The 20,194-nt window shown below is 57.2% G+C and overlaps 1 protein-coding gene across 1 annotated transcript in view; it reads left to right on the forward strand.

The window, feature by feature from the left end:
* LOC113423529 (phospholipid-transporting ATPase ID-like) overlaps nt 1-19,756 on the forward strand; it is a 45,621-nt gene extending 25,865 nt beyond the window's left edge. Inside the window, 19 exon segments of the mRNA XM_087958784.1 lie at nt 1,467-1,663; nt 2,125-2,333; nt 3,078-3,121; nt 4,197-4,362; nt 4,454-4,642; nt 5,727-5,842; nt 6,804-6,968; nt 8,418-8,529; nt 9,318-9,423; nt 10,358-10,496; nt 10,891-11,074; nt 11,434-11,657; nt 13,608-13,691; nt 14,379-14,624; nt 15,169-15,307; nt 15,505-15,635; nt 18,087-18,159; nt 18,162-18,203; nt 18,206-19,756. Coding sequence (XP_087814910.1) covers nt 1,467-1,663; nt 2,125-2,333; nt 3,078-3,121; nt 4,197-4,362; nt 4,454-4,642; nt 5,727-5,842; nt 6,804-6,968; nt 8,418-8,529; nt 9,318-9,423; nt 10,358-10,496; nt 10,891-11,074; nt 11,434-11,657; nt 13,608-13,691; nt 14,379-14,624; nt 15,169-15,307; nt 15,505-15,635; nt 18,087-18,159; nt 18,162-18,203; nt 18,206-18,561 — 2,922 coding nt within the window. The 3' untranslated portion in view covers nt 18,562-19,756.
* Nucleotides 19,757-20,194: the final 438 nt, after the last annotated feature.

Consider the following 20,194-nt stretch of genomic DNA (forward strand, 5'->3'; position numbering starts at 1 on the left):
GGGGCCAGATCTAGCCCGCGGGGTGCTTAAATCCGGCCCATGGGGCCGGGCTGGAAATATCAACCCTGATCCTCTGGTGGTTAAAACACCCCCCCCCATCTTGTTTTCACCCTCCATGGCCTCCTGCAGCACTCTGCTGCCTGAAACGGGCCGAAAACGGCCAAAAAACAGCCCCAAAATGGGCCAGAGTGTTGCAGGAGGCCCTGGAGGACAAAAATGAGGTGCAGGGGGGGGGGGCACACACAGCTCCCCCGCACCCCATTTTGGCCAGCAGGGTGCTGCAGGAGGCATCCCCCCCACTCGCAGAGGAGAACCACAGTGCTGATCCGGCCCTTGAGGAAATCCAGTTTGACGCCTCTGTTCCAGACCTACCCACTACTTAGGCAGGAAACCCTACAATCAGTTGGGGAGAATGGCCTCGGGGCCTCTTTCCTTTGATCTTTGGTTGTTCTCTTTTGAATGACTCATAAATGCCTGTTGCCTGATCAGTCGTAGAGCAAAGCTTCTGGGAATTCTTGCTTGGTCTAAAGCAGAGCTGTCCAACTTTGAAACTTTAAGGCTTGTGGAATTCAACTCCATAATTCCCCAGCTGGTGCTGTAAATGATGCCAGTTTTCTCTTCTTTGGCTGATTTCTTTGGGTTTGCTTAGGGCGTTTTGGCCAAGAGGTGCTTCAGTGATGCTGAGGATGAAGGGGGAGATTTATTTTTCTTGCTTTCTTTGGGGGGGATTGTATTTTTCTTTTTTCCACACTGTTTATTTTTTCTTCTTTTTAAATATATTTTTCTATGAAGTTCTGTGTTTGTTTTATCAGTTTAATATAATTTTTAATAAAACAATTGCACAAGAATAGTTGCAGTGATATAACTAAAAGGGACCAAGCATGGAAGCTGTCGATAATAGCAATAGCACTGAGACTTATATACCGCCAAACTGGTAAGATGTCAGCCAGTGGAAAAGGCCATCCTCTGATTTATTTACTTATTTTTATTTATTTGATTTGTCAATCGCTTACAAGATAATAGGTATAAGTATAAACATGGTTATGAATACATGAAATGGATACATATAAGAAAAAAAGAAACAATAGGACAGGGACGGTAGGCACGATTGGTGCGCTTATGCACGCCCCCTACAGACCTCTTAGGAAAGGGGTGGGGTCAACAGTAGACAGTCCAAGGTTAAAGTTTTTGGGGTTTGGGGAAGAGAGTCAGCTCTCCGTTGGAGGCCTTCCAGCAGAGGCTCCAGGGGGTCCATCCCTGCCTCTGAGCAAAAAGGCTGGACTAGATGTCCTATTTGAACCCTTTGATGTGACGTGTGACACACAGGTGTGGCTCGGGCGCCCAGAGGGAGGGCTGCCTGGTCTGGGTCACGGCTGCTCTGGACGAGGGGGCTGGGGCTGGTCCCAAGACGGGGAAGTCCTTCTCTGCCACCTGGGCCGCTGCTACCAATTTCTCTCTCTCAGTAGATCTTCCTCTTTTTGGCTATCATGTGTTTGATCCTGGCCATCGGCAACTGCATCTGGGAATACAACCAGGGCTACCGGTTCCAGGTGTACCTGCCCTGGGCAGCAGATGTCAACTCGGCATTTTTCTCTGCATTTCTTGTGTTCTGGTCTTATGTCATCATCCTCAACACCGTGGTGCCCATTTCTCTCTATGTCAGGTAAAATGGTGACTGAGGGGTCAAGCCAGGCTCCCACCCCCCCCCCCAGCTTGGAAGGAGACCCCATGGAGCCTACTGGGGCCGGGGCCACTTCTCCCCTGCTTCTGGAGGTGGTCCTATCCCGGAGGAGCTTCCATTGAGGAGGGATGCTTGAGCAGCAGGCTCCGTTGTGGAGGGGTCACCCAGAACCCACATCCCTTGGATGGCTCTGCCAAACTTGCTTTGGGGGGCAGGAGGAGAGGCCAAGGGGCCTTGTCCCTCCAATACAGGGGGTGGTTCTTAAGGGAACCCATGCCACTTCAGCCATGGGCAACAGGAGTCCGTTGCCATCTGTCTGTGCTTGCGGCTCTAGCACAACGTCACCTCGCCTGGAGGCACAGCTGGCTGGACCCTATCACCTTGCCGGGGTGGGACACTTCCCTTCCTGCCAGGGACCCAGCGCCTGTCTTCCTTTGCTCCAGCGTTGAGATCATTCGCCTGGGCAACAGCTGCTACATCGACTGGGACCACAAGATGTACTACCCGCCCCACGATATGCCCGCCCAGGCCCGCACCACCACCCTCAATGAGGAGCTGGGGCAGATCAAATACGTCTTCTCTGACAAAACGGGGACCCTCACTAAGAACATTATGATCTTCAACAAGTGCTGCATCGCTGGGAAGCTCTACGGTAAGAAGGGCCCAGAGGGAGGGGCGTCTCCCCGTAAGGTGGGAAGACGGAAGCGCATGGGAGCTTTGCCCGCTCTGGGGCCAGCCCCCCCCGTTCCTGGAGGAGAAAAGGAGGAGCCGAGGGGGAGGGGAGCTTCACAATCTGCCCCCCCAAATCCCTTTCAGATAAGGGGCGAGGGCCCTTTGCAGGACATGGGAAAACGGCAGGCATTCCTGGCCAGAAACAGTGTGTCAGACAGGCCCCAGGAAGGAGCCTGGATTCCATAGGTTTGAGAGAAAAGGTACTTTTACTAGAGATACTGAGTGCAGCAGGATGAGGAAAGCTCTGGAGGAAAACCCGCCGGATAAGTATATTGAAAGCAATCACCAAACCCCCACACCCCCACCCCACCCCCAGGACAGCAGCAGTTCCATCAGGTTTCGTTCCAGTGACAGGGAGGCTCATTGCTCTGAAGGCACAGTCAGCCCCCCCACTGCCTCCGTCTCTGCGGGCTCAGGTGGGCTCAAGGGTGGCCAAGAGGTGGAAGGTCTCACTCTGACTGTAGTGTGCGCTCAGCATGAAGGATCACGTGGGGTGTGTCCATGGGTGGTCTGGTCTTGACCATCCCTCCGTCTTGGTGTTCTGGGTGATGAGAGCCAAGGTTTGGGGTTTCAGAACAGAAAGGGAGGGACAGGAGCCCCCCCAAGTCCCTGGGGCACAGAGGCCCTGGTTGTCCTTCAAAGCCAGTCTGTTTCTCTCCCACAGGAGATATTCTGGATTCAGAGGGATTCCTGGTGGAGGACATTGAGGTAAGGGACTCTCCGCCAAGCCTCTTCTGAAACGGGGCTGATTGTATCCCAGCAGTGGTGACCTCCAAGCGTCCATCCACGCTTCAGGCGGAAGGCCACGTCTGGGGACTCAGCTCCCAGGGGATCTGCTCTTCTGCACAGCAGCCCTTGCTGAGAGTGGAAGAGGATTCGGGGGGGCCCCCCACTTCCAGCTCCCCCAACTCTACCTCACATTGGAACTGAAAGGGCTTCTGTCCACAGGACAAGCGTGGGGTGAGAGAGGCAAGAGATGGGGAAGGCCCTGGGGTGGTAGTGCAGTTGACTGACAGCAAGGTCCTCAGGCTTTCTGATGTCCACTTTCTTCCCACTCTGGGTGACCAGGGGACGGTGGTGGAGAGAGGCTTGGCTCCCTTCCTGTCCAGCTGGGCTTCTTTTGGGCAGGAGCTGAGTCGTCTTGTAGAGCTTTTTTTACCATCCCTCGAAGGGAAACTGGCACAAGACTTGTCAATGCGGCTCCAGCTCAGCTCCCCATATCTCACGTCACTGAAGAGGCTGGCAGAAAGTGGACCTCGAGAGTAGGAAAATGCCCCCCCGCTTCACAGCACCCAGGTGGGCTGTTCCCCACTAGAGGCAAATGCAGGTTCCCACCCCCTCTTGCCTGAAGCTGAGATCAGCCTCTCCGGGAACCGGGTGCCAAAGGAGAGAGGCAGCCCGGGAACGCCTGGCAAAGTGGGGCAGTTCTTTCTGGGGGGAAGCAGACCGCCCACCCCGCCCCACAGCTAGGATGAAATTGCAAGGAGGGCACCTACCTGGAAGCAGGAAAGTGTCACATCCCCCCACCCAGGCCATCAGAAGTTGGGCTCGCAGCTTTTAACACAGAGGAAGACAAGGTGGGCATGGCCAGGGAGGGTTGAGGGTGGCATTCGTGTTGGCATCTCCTCACAAAGGAGTTTGATGGGTGGGGGGGGGTTTCCGTGGTGAGTCAAGGAGTATGTATTCAGGAGCCCCACAAGTAGCTTTACTTCCCTGTTGTGTGGGGCTGGGTGAATGCCCAGCCCAGAGCAAAAGAGGTTGACCCTCCTTATTTCCTCCACAGGCAATGGACAGAGTTGACTTTTCATGGAACCCTTTGGCCGACCCAAAGTTTGCCTTTTATGACTGCAGACTGCTTGAAGCGGTGAAGGCCAGGGATGAGTCCACACACAGGTTCTTCCGCCTCCTTTCCCTCTGCCACACAGTGATGCCAGAAGAAACAAAGGAGGGTGAGGCTGCACTGCCTGGTAGAGCTGGCAGAGGAGGGCACGGTGGCTGGAGAGGTGGGCTCATGCTTGCAAAACCTTTCCTTGCCCACAGGCACGTTGGTGTACCAAGCCCAGTCCCCAGACGAGGGGGCCTTGGTGACCGCAGCCCGGAACTTCGGCTTTGTGTTTCGTGCCCGCACCCCCACGACCATCACTGTGGTGGAAATGGGGACAACGGTGGTTTACGATCTGCTGGCCATTCTGGACTTCAACAATGTGCGCAAAAGGATGTCCGTCATTGGTGTGTCTCTCTTCCTTCCCACTCTGCACACTCTCTGCTCAAGCTCCCCTCCCGCCCGGAGGTTTGTCTCGTGCCGCAGCAGAAACCGTTGCGCTGCACAACCACAAGGCCTTGCTGGGGTCCCTGGTCTGATGCCCCAGTGGGGATCTTGGTGTTCTCTGACCTTGGTGGTTTTCTGGCAGATGTTTCATTGCCAAACCAGATAGCATCATCAGGGCTGATGTTGTAGCCTAGTTGGGTAATGAAAATGTCTGCAAGAAACAGCCAAAGGTAGAGAGTACCATGGACCCCATGGTCCTCCACCCCCCCCTCTTCTTCTCCACAAACCCCACTCCCTCCTACCACTGGTAATGTTGCCTAGTTGGGTAATGAAACGTCTGCAAGACAAGCCCCAATCTGTCAGGATTCCGGCAGTTACTCCAAGTAAATCATGAGTCTGGAGTCACAGTCCCAAAACTTCACAGGGTTTACTGGAAATCAACATGTCGCCATCACCTGCAGACTCTGAGACACGTAATTCACTGAGACCCTGGACCCTGCTTTCCCCCACCCACCCCTCTGGGTTTATCATAATTCAATTCTCCAACAAAACACGTTGATAGCCAAGAGTCACCAATCCTGCTCTCCAATTAGATTTTTGCACGACAGAAGTTTCAGCCATCTAATCAGTCTTTGAAGAAAACGTGAATGGAATGTACTTTCGATTCCACACTGCCGCCAGCTGCTCTTTGAAACTCCCCCCCCTCCTTTCTGTTGACAACTATGAAACGTAAAATAGAAAATGTTTTGTGAGTTGACACAATCTCAGAGAGCATCCAAGACAGTTCAAGACTGAGCTACAGATATTCTCTTGCTCCAGTGATGTCCAAGTGCCATTAGTGAGGAACAATTCAGACAACCCACCAGCAGCGCAGGAGGACTGGGACCTTTCAGACAGGCTACCTGGGGCATGTTGGGCGGTTTGCAGCAGGAACGCTGGAGGGGAGGGAAGAGAGAGGAGGTGGCGGGGGGGCTTCCGGTTGGGTCTTTTTCGGGGCTCCACCTGCTGCAGACTCACCTTCTGCCCTTCTTGCCTTGTTCCCAGTGCGAAACCCGAGTGGTCAGCTGACTCTGTACTGCAAAGGGGCCGACACCATCCTGTACAAGCTCCTCCATCCCTCCTGCAAACAGCTCGAGGAAGAGACTACCGAGCACTTGGATGTAGGTGTCCCTGGCCCAGTGGACTGCCCTCCCGCCTCTTCCAAGCGCAGGCAGGAAGCTGGCTGGCTGGCTTGCCTCCTGCTTTCTGGCCCCACAGGCCCCTCAGCTGTGCTGCTCCTTCCAACGTGAGACAAAGCTGTGCCCCCCGGCCTTCTCAATGCCAGCAACAGAAGGTAGCAGAGCTGGCTGCAGAGTTGCTGGCTGGCCTCCCTCTGAAAGCCCAGAGCATCTTAGTCTCCTGCACTGAGGGGCCACCATCCAGTCTCTGTTGGAAGACCTCAAGCGCTGATGTAGCAGCTGGTGGGACTCACTGGCCGCTTCTCTAGCCTGGCCTGGACCCTTTTCTGTGTGGTTTGAGTTGCCTGGTTGCCCAGAGTCCCGCTCTCTGGAGCCATAGAGAACAAAGCTGCTCCTTCGTCTTTGTCAGGAATCCTTTCCAGGCCATGGGGCAAAGGACTCCCCGGGGAGCAGCCGCCATGCCCCGAGGCAGACCCTGTGGCACAACCGCCAGGTGGGGCCTGGCTCAAACCCCTGGAGGCCCAAGCCACCCCTAGGTTGGCTTTGCAGGTCTGATAGCCAGAGGTGCTCCTGACTGGGACCTCCCTCCCCGCAGGTTGAATGTGGGGTGGCAGTTCCCATCCCTGGGAATGAGGGCTGGGCGCTTGGAGGTCTTCTAGCCCAACCAGGAAACCCTATGCTCTTCCAGACAAGGGGCTGTCCAGTCTCTTCTTGAAGACCTCCAGTGATAGGAGCGCCTGCAACTTCTGAACCCCACTGACCAATTGTCCTCCCGGTCAGGAAATCCCCCCTTCGTTCCAGGTTGCTTCTCTCCTTGACCAGTTTCCATCCGTTGTTTCTTGTCCTGCCCTCTGGGGCTTTGGAGAATAAGTTGAGCCCCCACGCTGCTTCTTCTTTGGCCCTGGATGGGTGGTTCGGGGCTCTGAGCCTGCTGTCTCCCTAGGAGTTTGCCGGGGAAGGTTTGCGGACCTTGGTGGTAGCTTACCGAGACCTGGAGGAGTCCTACTTTGAGAGCTGGCGGAAGCGCCACCACAAGGCGAACACCAGCCTGCAGGACCGAGAGGGGAAGCTGTCCAAGGTGTTTGAGGAGATCGAGAGAGACCTGCAGGTAGGCGATTGGCGCAGGGGAAGCCCCTCCTCCCATCCCCCATCCCCAGCCAATGCCAATTGGGAACCCCCTGCTCCTGCCCGAGCAATTTCCCGACACCCTTGAATCACCCAGCCCCTGTGGCACCAGGTTCTGCTGAAAGGGGTGGTGGTCAAGCAACGTCTCCTTCAGGGCTCTGCTTGAGGCAGCTAAGAAGCAGAATTACCCCATCACACACATGCGGAGAGGGAGAGGGATCCTCAGCTGCAACAGGGCAAATTACAGGCAAATTCCCCAGAACTTGATCCAGCTTATCCCTGGGGAGGACACTTTGTGCTCCGTTTTCCTTCTCTTGAGCACTCTGTCAGGGTGGAGAGAGAGAGAGCCTTAGGCGCAGGGTGCCTGGGTTCTGCACATATACGCACACCTGCCTTGCCTTTCAAGGTGAGCCTTGGGGCGCACAGTGCAGGGAAGGAGCCAGGTGGTCTTCAGCCAGGGACGTTCAAGGCACGAGGGAAACCAAAGGACGTAACTGAGACCTATTTACACCCACTCTCCCTGCCTTTCCGTCCCATCCACTCACCCTTTATCCTGAGGGGCCTTGGGATCTTTTAAGCACTTCCCTCCTCTCTTTGGAGGATCACACACACACACACACACACACACACCCCGTGATCTCCTCCCTCCCTCTTGGCTCTTCCATCTTTCCTTCTCTCGGGTCGGCCATTGGGCCCTTCCTCATTTCCTCCCAGCCACCTCAACACCTTCTTCTTGCTCACCTCACCCTCTTGTGCTCGGCCCAGATCCGCTGTGTGTTGCCCATTCATTCTCGTGCTTCTTAGGCTCCCCCACATGAAACTGGCACGCCCAACCCTTGCTCCCATATAATGTGCATGGTTTTCACTGTTTTAGAGAGATGGGCCTTCCTTGCATGCCACCCATCACCTTTTACCGGCACTTGCAGGAGTTCCCTTGCAAGCCAAGATGGATTGTATGGCCCACATCCCATCGGTCTGGAAGTGTTTCCACTGCCCTGCGCAGAGCGGTTGTCCTTTCCTTCTGGGGCACAGGGTGGGCCTTGATGTTCTCACCTTGGCTAATATCTCAGGGTTCTGGCCTGCAAGCCTCTTAAAATGTTCCGCTTTCCTAAAGCTACATGGCGCATCGTTACCAGGGATTTTTTAATTGCCTGCCTGCAGGGCACATACCACAAGATTGCAGGAAGGCCGCAGATCCAGTGAAGGTGCACTCCAGAAACGCCGGCCTGTTCTGGCCCCTGGCTTGATGGCTCCCTCTGCCCTTTCCCCAGCACACCCACCGTGAATGCGGAGTGGCTAGCCTGGCAACAGGCGGCTGGAGGCTTGACAGGCTGGGCCAAGATCGTGGCAGGCGAATGATGCACGAAGCACCAGCCCTTTGGCAGGGGCTCCCCGCCCGCCCCTCTGAGCTCACCCTTCCTTCTCTCCCCAGCTCCTGGGTGCCACCGCTGTGGAGGACAAGCTGCAGGATGGGGTGCCCCAGACCATTGAGATCCTGGGAAGGGCAAGCATTAAAATCTGGGTGCTTACTGGTGACAAGCAAGGTACCGGCTAGAGGGGGGGCGGGAGGGCTGGGGCCCCAGAAGTACCATGGGGGCTTTCAGGGCACCCGAGTCCCCCTGCTGATCCCGTTGTGACCAGGAAGGTCCTGCTTCCACACCAGTGCCAGGGAGGGTGGCTCTTCCTTGCCTCGGAGCCACGGCTTCCCAGCAAGGCTCCTGGAGTGGGACAGATGCAACGTGTTTTCGGGGTCTCTGCTCGGAGCCCTCGAGGGGAGACCAAGGAGCCCTCCTGCCTCCAGGAGCAGGGAGATTTTAGGAGATTTTAGGAGATTTCATAGATGAACAGATGGGCCAGTCGGCTTTCCGAGCAGAAATCTGGTCTGCTGGGAGTCAAGGTCAGGAGAAGAGAATGGAATCAGGTGGGCCGGGGGGGCACAGGGAAGTCACCTGGTCTTCTGAGGAGCAGAACATTGTACAGCCAGAAGAAGAGAAAAGTGGGTTCCGTAGGCAGGCAAGAAAAACAGCTGGGGGGGGGGGGCAGAGAGAAGGGCTCCACATGGATGTAGGGACAGATGCAACGGAGTCAAGGGAGGCCAGCAAAGAATTCAGATGATTCAGCCACAGAGGATCCACCTGTCGGGACGGTGGGTTCAGTCCTTCGGCTGGCATGCCAATTTCCTGGGTGCTTCCTCCCCTCCCAGGCCCCTATAGAAAGGCAGCCGGGGACAAGAGGGGAGAGGGCTCCCTCTGGGGAAAGGAGGGGTCTTTCTCCTTCCTTCCTGAAAACCATGGACCTGGGGGTGGGGTGGGGGTCTCGTCTGTTTTTCCAGAGACCGCAGTGAACATCGGCTATTCCTGCAACATGCTGTACGATGCCATGAAGGACATCTTCACCATTGACGGTGACAGCTGGGAGGAAGTGGAACAGCAGCTCAGGTGAGAGAGAGGGGGGTCTCCCTGGGGCTCCCTTGCTGCTCCTTCTCTCCCGTGCCCACCTGGGAGGGAGGGAGGGCAGCTGTCCTGAGTCGAGGAGAACAGCTGGCGGAGAAAGAGGCAGAGGGCTTCCTGGTGAGGGAGCTTTCTCCACCCAGTTCCTCAAACTCTCTGCCTCCTCATTGGGCAGACCAGCTCTGACCACAGGAGGGTCTCTCTGAGGGGGGAGATCACTCCCCTCCCCCGGACTCATCTTGGGTGTCTAAAAGAAGGCTTCCTTAGGACTCCCAGACGGGAAGGGGTCCTCTTTATTGATCCACCCTGTATCTCCAAAGCGGGTGGCTGGGTGCGGCTGAACCACCACGTCAACCTCCCAAACTCTGCAAGCTGCCTTCATACAACAGGCTTTTCTGGGTTCGTTCAGCAATGCCAGGGCGGTGTGAAAGGCCATTATGTGATGGTTGTGTCAACCCAGCTATTTCCCAAGGGGGAACAGAGGCAGCGGGATCAGCCAAGTACGCTGGCAGAGGCTGCTTCTCAACTGGAAGGCTCATTCAGACCTTTTCCTCATGGGTTCCTCTGGCCTGGGGCCATTTGGTGGCTTAGGCAATATGGGGACCGCCGTAATCTCAATAATAATAAGACTAGTAATAAGAATGGACCATCAAGGCGGCGGCAGCGGCTCCGTTCGCAGCTCAGTGGGGACATGGTTGAGGCAGGAACCAGGCACTGGTCAGGTCAGGGGGCTGGTGGGGCTCTGACGGCAAATAAGTGTGCCTGGTGGCCCCCCCCCCCAGCTTGACAAGGGCACACGGTCAGTTCTGGGGTCTCATCCTCTTGGCCTCATCCACAGGAGCATCAAGGGCCACCCTGCGTGGACAGGACCACCCCTTCTCACTTCGTGTCCACGGAGTTCACCATGTTGCTTCTTTTTCAGGATAGCAAAGGATAGGATGCAAGCAGACCTCGATGCGAAGCCAGAAGATTTGAACATCAGGAGGTCAACCTCCTCCGGCTTCTGGAACAAAGAGGCCGCCAGCGGAGACTACGGCCTGATCATTAATGGGCACAGCTTGGTAAGGGGGTGCCTGAGGCTGGCCCCTTCTGCAACAGGCCAGGGGGCAAACAGGGGCCCTTGGCTAACAAAGGCGAAGCCGTGGGAACTGGCAGGAGTGCCATGCCCCTTCCTGAGGCCAGGCTGGTCCCGATCCTGCCAGTCACGTGGGACCAAGGACCTGGATGTGCTCCAGGCGGGATGCTACTGCTGGGGGGTTGCGGAGTTTGGTTTTTGATGGTTTGCTAATGCTGTGAGGAGGGCAGCCCTATGAATTGGTTTAGTAAGTACGTAAGAAAGAAAGTAAGTGCCAGTTCAGGACAGGCAAGGGGCTGGTCACCTCACTCATGCCAGACCGCTGGCCTTTTCCTGGGTGTTTTGCACTCCAGCCTTGGGATGCTCTGTGCCCCTGGCAGGCCTATGCGCTGGAGGGGGAGCTGGCGGAACTGCTGGTGGACACAGCCTGCCTGTGCAAAACGGTGATCTGCTGCCGGGTGACTCCGCTGCAGAAGGCCCAAGTGGTGGAGCTGGTGAAGAAGTACAGGAACGCCGTCACCCTGGCCATCGGAGATGGCGCCAACGATGTCGGCATGATCAAAAGTGAGTGTGGTAGGTGGCTCAGCTCTTGGCCAGGCCCGGGGGAGAAGCCGCAGAAGCAGAGGGACTCTGAGAAGCCAGGCCAAGGGGGCAGGGAACGGGAAGCCAATCCTGCAGGGTGGCTGTGGCTCCCGTGGCTGGCTCTCTCGCTCTTGGAGGCCCAGCAGAGCCTTGGGCGTGGACAAGCACCTTGCATTCCTTTGAAGGCCAGTGGCAAATCCCTCTCTGTCTGAGCCTTCTTCCTGTTCTTCCTGTGCCCCCGTTTCTCTGGCCTTGGGGGGCCAAGCGCAGTAGCCGTGGGACAAGTGGATAAAGTGCCCACCAGTTTCCCCTGCTGAGGGCCTTCCTGTTTGGTCTTCTAGCTGCCCACATTGGCGTCGGCATCAGTGGCCAGGAGGGGATGCAGGCGGTGATGTCCAGCGACTTCTCCTTCGCCCAGTTCCGCTACCTACAGCGGCTACTGCTGGTCCACGGCCGGTGGTCATACATCCGCATGTGCAAGTTCTTGTCTTACTTCTTCTACAAAAACTTTGCGTTCACGCTGGTGCACTTCTGGTTCGGCTTCTTCTCCGGCTTCTCCGCCCAGGTACTCGCCTCTGCTGAGCGCAGGCCTCCACCCCAGGGGCAGCCGACTGGGGAGGGTAACGGGGCGGGGGCAGAGCATTTCCCTGGCCTGCTCCAGCTGATGGCCGAGGGCAGGTCTGGTGGCCAGGAAGACCAAGCATCTCTTTTCCTACCGGACTTTCAGGTGAGGGGCAGTTTGGTTTCAGGGGCCAGCAGGCTGACTGATGGCCGTGAGCCCTTTGCCAGGACAGCGGGCAATGCAAGGACCCCGCTCGTCTGCAGGGAGGAAGCCAGTTCAGTTTCAACCTTGGGAAGTTGCTGCCCAACTTCTCAAAGCCACACAGAGGTGGAGAATCCACGATCGTTATAGTTGCTGTCGCACAGAAATTTACTATCCGGAAGCTTTTCCCTCTATTGAAATGAAATCCAAGTAATTGTAATTTGTGCTCACAATTTCCGGTCATGGATTCTGTTGCCATGGGAAATCATCCCTCCCTGTAGCTGCATGTGGATCAGGCATCTCACACGTGTGTGCCCTCGGCCAGTGTGAGGACTGGGACACTAACCACCCAGCCTGGCTTTGCACAGCACACAACGCTCTGCAGAGAGAGAGAGAGAGAGAGAGAGAGGAAGCAATTTTAGCAGGAGTACTGATAGTCCTCAACTTACGACCATTATTGAGCCTAAGGTTATAAGTCAAGGCATCACAGGACCACACCTGATTTTTCAACATATTTTATGGTGGCCGTTAAGCAGATTTTCCCAAATGGGTGTTTGGGAAAGTAAATGTCAGAATTAAGGGGGGGTGAGGTGGGAAGGTGCAAACAATACATACAATTACAAAGGTGGGAGGGTTGCCAAGCACCCAAAATATGATTCCATGACCACAGGGGTGTGTGTTAACTCTGAGTAGCTATGGTAACTTCGAAAACAAGTCATAAGTAGCTCTGGCTAGGTCCACCGTAAGTTGACAGTAGTTCAGCAACCGGTCATAAGCCGAGCTTCCCTTAGCCAAGCCAGCCTCATCTAATCACTTTCAACAAGCTGACAAGCGTGACAGGTGCATGGACAGACCGACCGACCAACCGACCTGTCCCCACTACCACCTTCTAGAAAAGCTGCGTTCTGCTTTCTTCCCAAGCCTTTTGTTCCTCCTTCAAAGTTTTATCTTCTGTGTTGATTCTCCATCCTTCCCTCTTAATGTCCCAACCACCCACACACATTGCATCTTCTGCCCCTTTGGTTGGTGGTTAAAACTAGGCTTCCATTACCTGCATGTGTGCATCTCCTCCCCACCCAAAGATTAGGCTCGGTCTTTGGCTCTATTTATTACACCTTCATCTTCATTTTAGATTTATCAGAGAACTGTTTTCCTTGCTCTTGTTTCATTCATTCATGCTCTCGATTGCTTTCTTCCCTTACATTCCAAGTCACTGTCTTCCATCTCTGGTCCTTCACAAATGGTCACCTGTGGCCCCCTAGAACTCTCATCTCTGCTCCCAGTTGTGGCTTTGGTCAACCAAAGCTCTGGCATCCTGTTTTCAGTGAAGACGGAAAGGGCAGCTAGCATTCCCTGGAGGGATATACGGTGGCAGGATTGGTAGGTGTGCCTGTTCCAAGACAGACCAGGTTCTCTGCTGTAGAGGCAACCTTGCAGGCGAACGTAACAGTGGCTCATTTACAAAGAAGTCTCTGTAGAATATACCGGCCCACAACCAGGATGCAGCGACTTGCCCTGAGCCTAGAACAGGGAGAAGAGCGTGATATATACGGAGTCACCTCTAGGTGAGATGGGCATCATATAAGTTCAATAAATGATAAGCCTCCTTGAGAAAGGCAGAACCCCACGCCTGAGGAACAGGAATTCAGAAGGAAACATGGGCATCCTCCCCTCTCTATCCACGGATCTCCAGATTGTAGGTTTGGTGCCTTTCCGCTTTGCTGTCTCACGTCCTCCCTTCTTCCCCTGCAGACCGTGTATGACGAATGGTTCATCACCCTTTACAACATGGTATACACCTGTTTGCCAGTGCTTGGAATGAGCCTCTTTGACCAGGTAAGACTCGCTCGGGGTGCCTTTCCTTGGTCTCAGTTCATGAAACGGAAGGAAAAGCAACAGAAAAAAGGAGGCTCCCTCACTGGGGTCCCCTTTCACAACACACGGTCTAGTTTATAGGTCATAGCAGATTAAAGTTATTTTCTGAGCCCGGTAAGTCCTGCATTTCTCTCAAATGATCCACTGGTGCCCTCTAGTGACCAGCCTTCAAGGCCATCCTGTCCATTGTTTTATTCATTAGAGATGCAAATATTTCCCAGGGGAAGGATTCTTATTTCATTAATTAGTGAATCAATGCCCAAGTCTTCATTCAAGTCCACCTGGAGCCTTACTCCGCGGAGAACCTTTTAAGATCAGCCCTCTATGTTCCCCAAAGAATAACGGCCAGGGTCCTATCCGGCAACAGGAGCTCCGGCAAAGCAGTCTAAAGCCAGCCACCGGGAGAGCTCCTTCCCAGAGCAGAGCCGTCCACGGGGCTGAGCCTGGGAGGGGGCGCTTCTCCACCTCCATCGCTAGCCCTGGGACAGCTTTTCTCTGGGAGTCGAACCGGCCAGAACCTGCAGGAACAAGCGTGGCCACAGCTCCTAGCCTTGGCCTCGGTTTGGAAGATGGGGCGGGGGCTTAGGACGCCTCCTGCAGGGGCAGCGGCTGCCACCTTGGCCCCCAGCTTCCTCTCTCTGCTGCCAGGACGTGGATGACCGCTGGAGCCTGCAGTTTCCCCAGCTGTATGTCCCTGGCCAGCAGAACCTGTACTTCAACAAGAAGGAGTTTGCCAAGTGCATCCTCTACAGCATCTACAGCTCCCTGGTGCTTTTCCTGGTCCCCTATGGAACCACTTTTGATTCTGTGCGGAACGACGGGAGGAACGTTGCTGATTATCAGTCCTTCGCCCTCATGGTGCAGACCTGTCTGCTCATCGTGGTGTCGGTCCAGGTAGGGGGCTCCGTCTCACCAACTGCGCCAGTTCAGTGCCCCCCCGGCTCTTTCTTCCGAGGAGGGGCCCAAATCCGGAAGCCAGGATTTCGCCTCAGCATCCACACAGCCCACTCAGCTCAGGAGTTCAGCAAAAGCGGGTGTCCAGTTTTAGTGGTAGCACCCGGCCTTGTTGGCTTGCATTAATCCTTGGTTTGCCATTCAGCTGCACAACGGGTGGGGGTCCAGGTCTGGGAAAGCTGCTCCACCAATACACCAGGAACCTGGCAAGAAGCCCCGGGTGGTCCAGGGGGAGCTGCTCAGCTGGAGGAGGGAGGGCTGAGGCCCCCCTCCGCCTGAGGTATCCGAATGCAGGTGGCTGGGGCGCAGGCCGCCCCCCCCCGTGGCTGCTGCCCAGAGGAGCTTTTGGGCCGCGTTGGCAGATTGAGCGCTAGGGCGGGGTGTGGGTGCGGGTGAGGATGGCTAGCCCCAGTTCGTGGCGGGGGTCAGCGAGACAGAGCAGCTGCTGCTCCCACGGCTACGTCAGCCAGGCTGCCTTTTGCAGATGGGCTTAGACACGGCCTACTGGACGGCCGTGAACCAACTCTTCCTCTGGGGCAGCCTGGCCATCTACTTTGTCATCACCTTCACCTTGTACAGCGATGGCACCTACCAGATATTCACCTCCTCCTTCCCCTTTGTCGGTAGGTTCAGAAGCTGCAAAGAACCCCGCTCAGTGCCATCCCTGGGGGAGGCGGCGCTACAAGTGGGGAGGGGATCAGGGGCAGGGAGGGTGACGTTCCCAGGGACCTGGGCTGAAGAAACCCCACCCAGGGACCAGGCACCCAGGGACCTCAGCCCAGCAGGGCAACGGCTGCCCGTCTCTCCCCCCCCCCCCCAGGCACCGCCCGGAACATCCTCAACCAGCCCAAGGTCTGGCTCTCCATCTGCCTCTGCGTGAGTCTCTGCGTCCTGCCGGTCATCGCCTTCCGGTTCCTCAAGATGCAATTCATGCCCAGCCTCAGCGATCAGGTACTCCTTGTGGCTCAGGATTTGGGCCCCCGTTGGGCCCCAGGAGGTCCAGAGCAGGGTCCACCCCCCCTCCCCCTTAGGCCCTGCCTCCCGCCCTGTGCCGGGGCCAGTCCGAGGCTTGCAGCCGGGAGCCGTGCCTGGATGACACGTTGTGCAGAAGGTGGACAGAAAAAAGGGGCTGCCGGCGCTGCGCTTGGTGACTGGGAGGTTGGTGAGGGACGCCCCTTTCGGCCGGGCTGCCAGCCTGCAGATTCTGAGGGGGTTTGTTGGCTGAGGCATCTCTCTCTCCATGCCTGTAGCCCCCCCTCCCTCCTCCCATTTCCCCCACAACCACCCTCTGAGGTAGCTGGGCTGAGTGAAAGGGACTGGCCCATGGTGGGGGGGGGGGAGGCAGCCTCTTTGAGGGAGCCTGTGGCTCTCCAGGCCTGTCTTGCAACGAGGAGCTGAAGCAACGTGGGGGGAGGATTTCTGCCCTGCCCCAAAAGCAGCTGCTGGCCCATGGCCCCCCCCACCCCCAGCCCACCCCCCACCCCCCACCCCTGATGCAGCGAGTAGCCTCAAAGCCACTGCAGTGACTGTCATGTGGTCATGCTGCCCCCTAGTGACAATTTGGGGCACAGGCGGAGCTGCTTCCCTCCTCTTTCTGGCTCAGAGGCTGGGAAGAAGATCCAGAGCAGAACCACCAAACCCGAGGCCCAGGCCCTCCAAGTGGGCCGCCCTCACTCTCCCACCCCCAGTGCACAAAAACGCTTCGGAGCCAGAGGAACTAAAGGCTAACCTGGGATGGGGGGAGAGCCCCAGGTTCTCCTCAAAGGTCAGGCACATCCCATCCGCATTAGCCTCAGAAGGGGGGAAACAAGAGGAAAGGGAAGACGTCAAGCCCCAGTCCCACCCCACCCCCAAGAGAACCAGTATGAAAAACCAGGAACAACCCCCACAAGGGAAAGTGGTGAGATCTGTCAATGGAGAGCCAGGGAAGGAAGGGGGCCTGGAGTGGGAAAGAGGAGGAAGCCTCCCCACTCCCACCCCTGCCAAGGCTTGGGGCTGAAGGAGGGAGGGAAGAGTCTGTGGGCAAGGAAAAGGGGGGGGCGAGGGCAGAAGTGCAGAAAAGTCAAGGAAGCACACGGCGCTTTTGAGGGGGAGCCGGAGGTCAGCAAGGGGGGGGAGGCGACAGCAGCAGCAGCAGCAGCAGGGCTGCGGGTGCAGCTGGCACAACCGGAGGCAGCTCCACCCCGCAGGCCGCTTTGCTCACGGGAGAGCTCTGCGGGGCGTGCAGAGGCTGCCCTGCGCTTGGCGATGGTGAGGCGGCTGAGCTTGTTCCGCTATCAAGGAGCCAGAGTAAAACCAGGTGTGTGTGTTAAATGTGCCCGGGAAGGAGTTTGGCAGAAGAGCCCCCACCAAACGGGAGGAGAGGTGCCCGTCATAAAAGCTGCCAGGGCAGGGAGGTGGGGGGCAGGCTTTCCTCTTCAGCCGGCCAGGTACCCCTTAGGAGGGTGAAAGCGGACGCAGAAAAGGCCAAGGTCTGTGGCGGAATGAAGGCAGAGCAGCCCCTGGACGGAAGGGGAGGACGAGGGGCAGAGTCAGCGGAAGCTCCCCTTGGAGGCATCGATGGCGCCTTCCTCAGTCAGGACAGACAGCGGGGGGGACAGAAAGTCAGGACAGACAGCAGAAGCCCTTTTTTTGGCAGAGGATGCCGGATTGCCGGCAGGGAAATCCAAGTATTTTCAGAGCAAGTGAGGTAGGCTGCCCGATGGAGCCCGGAGCCTGGATGGGGAAGTCAGTGGGCAGAAGGCCAGGGAAGTCGTATTGGACGGGGGGACAAGCCCAGGGCTCCCTGGGGGCTCCTCGCTCACGGATGCCGGGAGGCCTGAGCAGGACCAAAAGGGAACAGATTTGTCCCATAAAAGAAACCATGTAGTGAGTCACAAGGCCAGTTCTAGCTTGTGTGCTGAGGGTCAAAGAACCGATGAGCACCGGGAGAAAAGGTTCCGGTCCAACTGCGTTCAGTTCCAAATTCAGTGAGGTCCAAAGCAGTTGAGCTCCCAGGTGGCCGCCCTGCATAGGATGTCAAACGGAAGAGGGGAAAGAAAGGGGACCCTCTGGGGAAGAAGGAGGGCAAGTGGGGGGCCACAGCGGGGCAGAGGGAGAAGGAGGGGGCTTAAGGGCTGCTGGGCAAAAGCAGAGGAGGCGGTCAGGCATGAAGGGGGAGGGAGGGGTCCCTGGGCTGAGTCGACCCCCTGGAGAGAGAGAGGACCTTCCAGCAGCCCGGGGGAAAGAGGGAGGGAGAAGGAGGAAGGCGGATGGGGGCCTTGCCGGGAGGGGAAGGTTGCCGGAAGGCTCCCTGGCCTCTCTGGACCCCCTTTCCCCCGGGCGCTGCTTGCCCCCCAAGGCAGAGCCTCCCGCGAGGTCCCGGCGCTCGGAGACTCAGCCGGCCTCTCTTCTCCCGCGCAGGTGGTGCGCAGAGTGAAGCAGCTGCGCAAATCGCCCGGCCCGCCCGCCCTGAAGCGCTACCTGCAGCGCAGCGCCCCCGCCGCTCCGGCTACGCCTTCTCGCACCAGCAGGGCTTCGGGACCTCATCACCTCCGGCCGGAACATGCGCCTCAAGTCGACCCCCGCCAGCCCGGCGCCTTACGCCCAGAAGTACCGGCCGCGCTTGAGAGGAAAGACGGGGCGCTTCCTAGCCCCGCCCCACCCCCAGGCGGAGGGACCCTCGCTCCCGCCTGCGGAGACGCGACTTGGCCGGCGCGGAGCGCTCCTACGGACGGTGGAGGGGCGGCGCGGGAGCGGCGGCCCCGAGACCCGGCCGAAAGAGCGTGCCGGCGGAGGGGAGCTCCCACGAAGGCCCGGCTGGGGAGGGCGCTGCGGCAGAGTCCCCGGGATTGGCGCTCCACACCGGCTCATCCCCGATGGGTCTCCTGGAGTCTAACGCTGGCCCGCCGCTGCTTCTGAATGCTTCCCGCGCAGAGGAGCCCGGGCTGAAAGGGGCCCTGCCCGAGCAGAGAGCCCCGGAAGGCCGGGGCGGCGGGTGGCTCTCCCCCTCTGCAGCCCGGTAGTGTTGCGCGCACTGCCCGAAGAAAGATGCTGCCTGGCGGAGAGTCCGGGCTTCTCAGGACCCGAGCGGGGGGGGGGGTTCAGGTCCAGCAAAGGCCTGGGGGGCTCCTGGCTCAGGAAGATGGGGAGCCCCAGAACAAGCTTGGAGGGGCCCCCCCCCCACAACCGGATGCATCACCTGCAGGCCAAGTGGGGAGGGGCCCCCGAGCACCCCTCCCTCCCTCCCTCACTGCTCCTGAGCTGGATGTGTTGCTTCCCCCATGAGCCTTGGGGGAGGCACCCATCACTACTTGCACCCAAGGCTGCCTTCTGAGATTTGTCCACCCAGCCTGCAGAAGATGCTGGCCGCCTGCTGGGTGGTCTGTCCTGCTGGTCCTGCGCTGCTTTGCTCCAGGGCGCGTTGGCTGTGGGGCAGAGCGGCTGGCTTGAACTTTGGCGCCTCAACACTGAGTCAAGACTGCAGGCCAGAAATGCTATTGGCAACCATCGGGTCCCCCTTGTGGGGTTCTGGCACCTTTAGGCCCTTGAAGGTAGAGGGCCATGATTGGGGAACGGGGGGGGGGGCTGGTGATGGAGCCCCATCTTCTGGGCCGGAGATGCCCTGCCTGCCGGAAGAAGCTACTCCACCGCTACCGGCATTCCTGGCCCCATCTTGGCCACGGCTGGGGTGGTCTAGCATCCAGCACTTTCAGCAAAGGTCTCAGCTGAGCAGGCCACTCGCAGGAGAAACACCCTGCCTCCCGCCCGCCCTTTGCGGGGCTGCCATGGGGTGGAAGCTTGCCGGAAAACTTGTCCCACAATGTTCCCCTACTAAGGTATATTTTTTCCGCAAGCATTTCTGTTTAATTGTTAGAATGGTATTGCTTCATCTAAAATTATTGCATAAGATAGTTATGGAAATTACGGTCGGCCAGGATTAGGGAACAGAAGGGATATTATGCCAGTCAAATCTAAATCCAGTGTTGTAATTTTTTTACGCCCATATGTTTATGCACACAGCAACTGAAGCTTGCTGAGGATAATATATTTATAATGTTGAGCTTTTAAAAAGAATAAATAATATAAGGGAAGTCTCTATTATTTATTTGTCACATCTCCAAATAATTGCAAACATTCTCACAAAAAGATCTCTTGATGTATTTGAAAATAAAATAAAACCACCCTCTGCGTTTTTATTCCAAAGTAAATCCTGCCCTCTCTACAGGCAGAACTTGCTTTGGAGGAACTGCCTGAGTTGACCCTCTTGAGGGCCCTGGGAGGGTTTCCCTCCCCTCTGACTATTTTTCCTCAGTCACTTTTAGTCATTGGGGGCGGGGGGGGACCATCTATTTCTGGAGCAGCAAAATTGACCCGGCAGGCAGTTAAAGCTTTGCTGGCTGAAGACACCCGACGGAGCAGAGAGTTTGTGCTTTGGGGAACAGCAATGCCAGGGCTGGGGGTCCCAGAGCGTCCGTCTCATGCCAGCCCTGGGAGTCGAGGGGCCGCATTCCTAGAACACCCTTAGCCCG

Source organism: Notechis scutatus, chromosome 2 (assembly GCF_049901735.1).
Source record: "Notechis scutatus isolate UNSWTSFEM ecotype Mainland chromosome 2, rNotScu1.2, whole genome shotgun sequence".
In the NCBI taxonomy this organism is placed as follows: Eukaryota; Metazoa; Chordata; class Lepidosauria; order Squamata; family Elapidae; genus Notechis; species Notechis scutatus.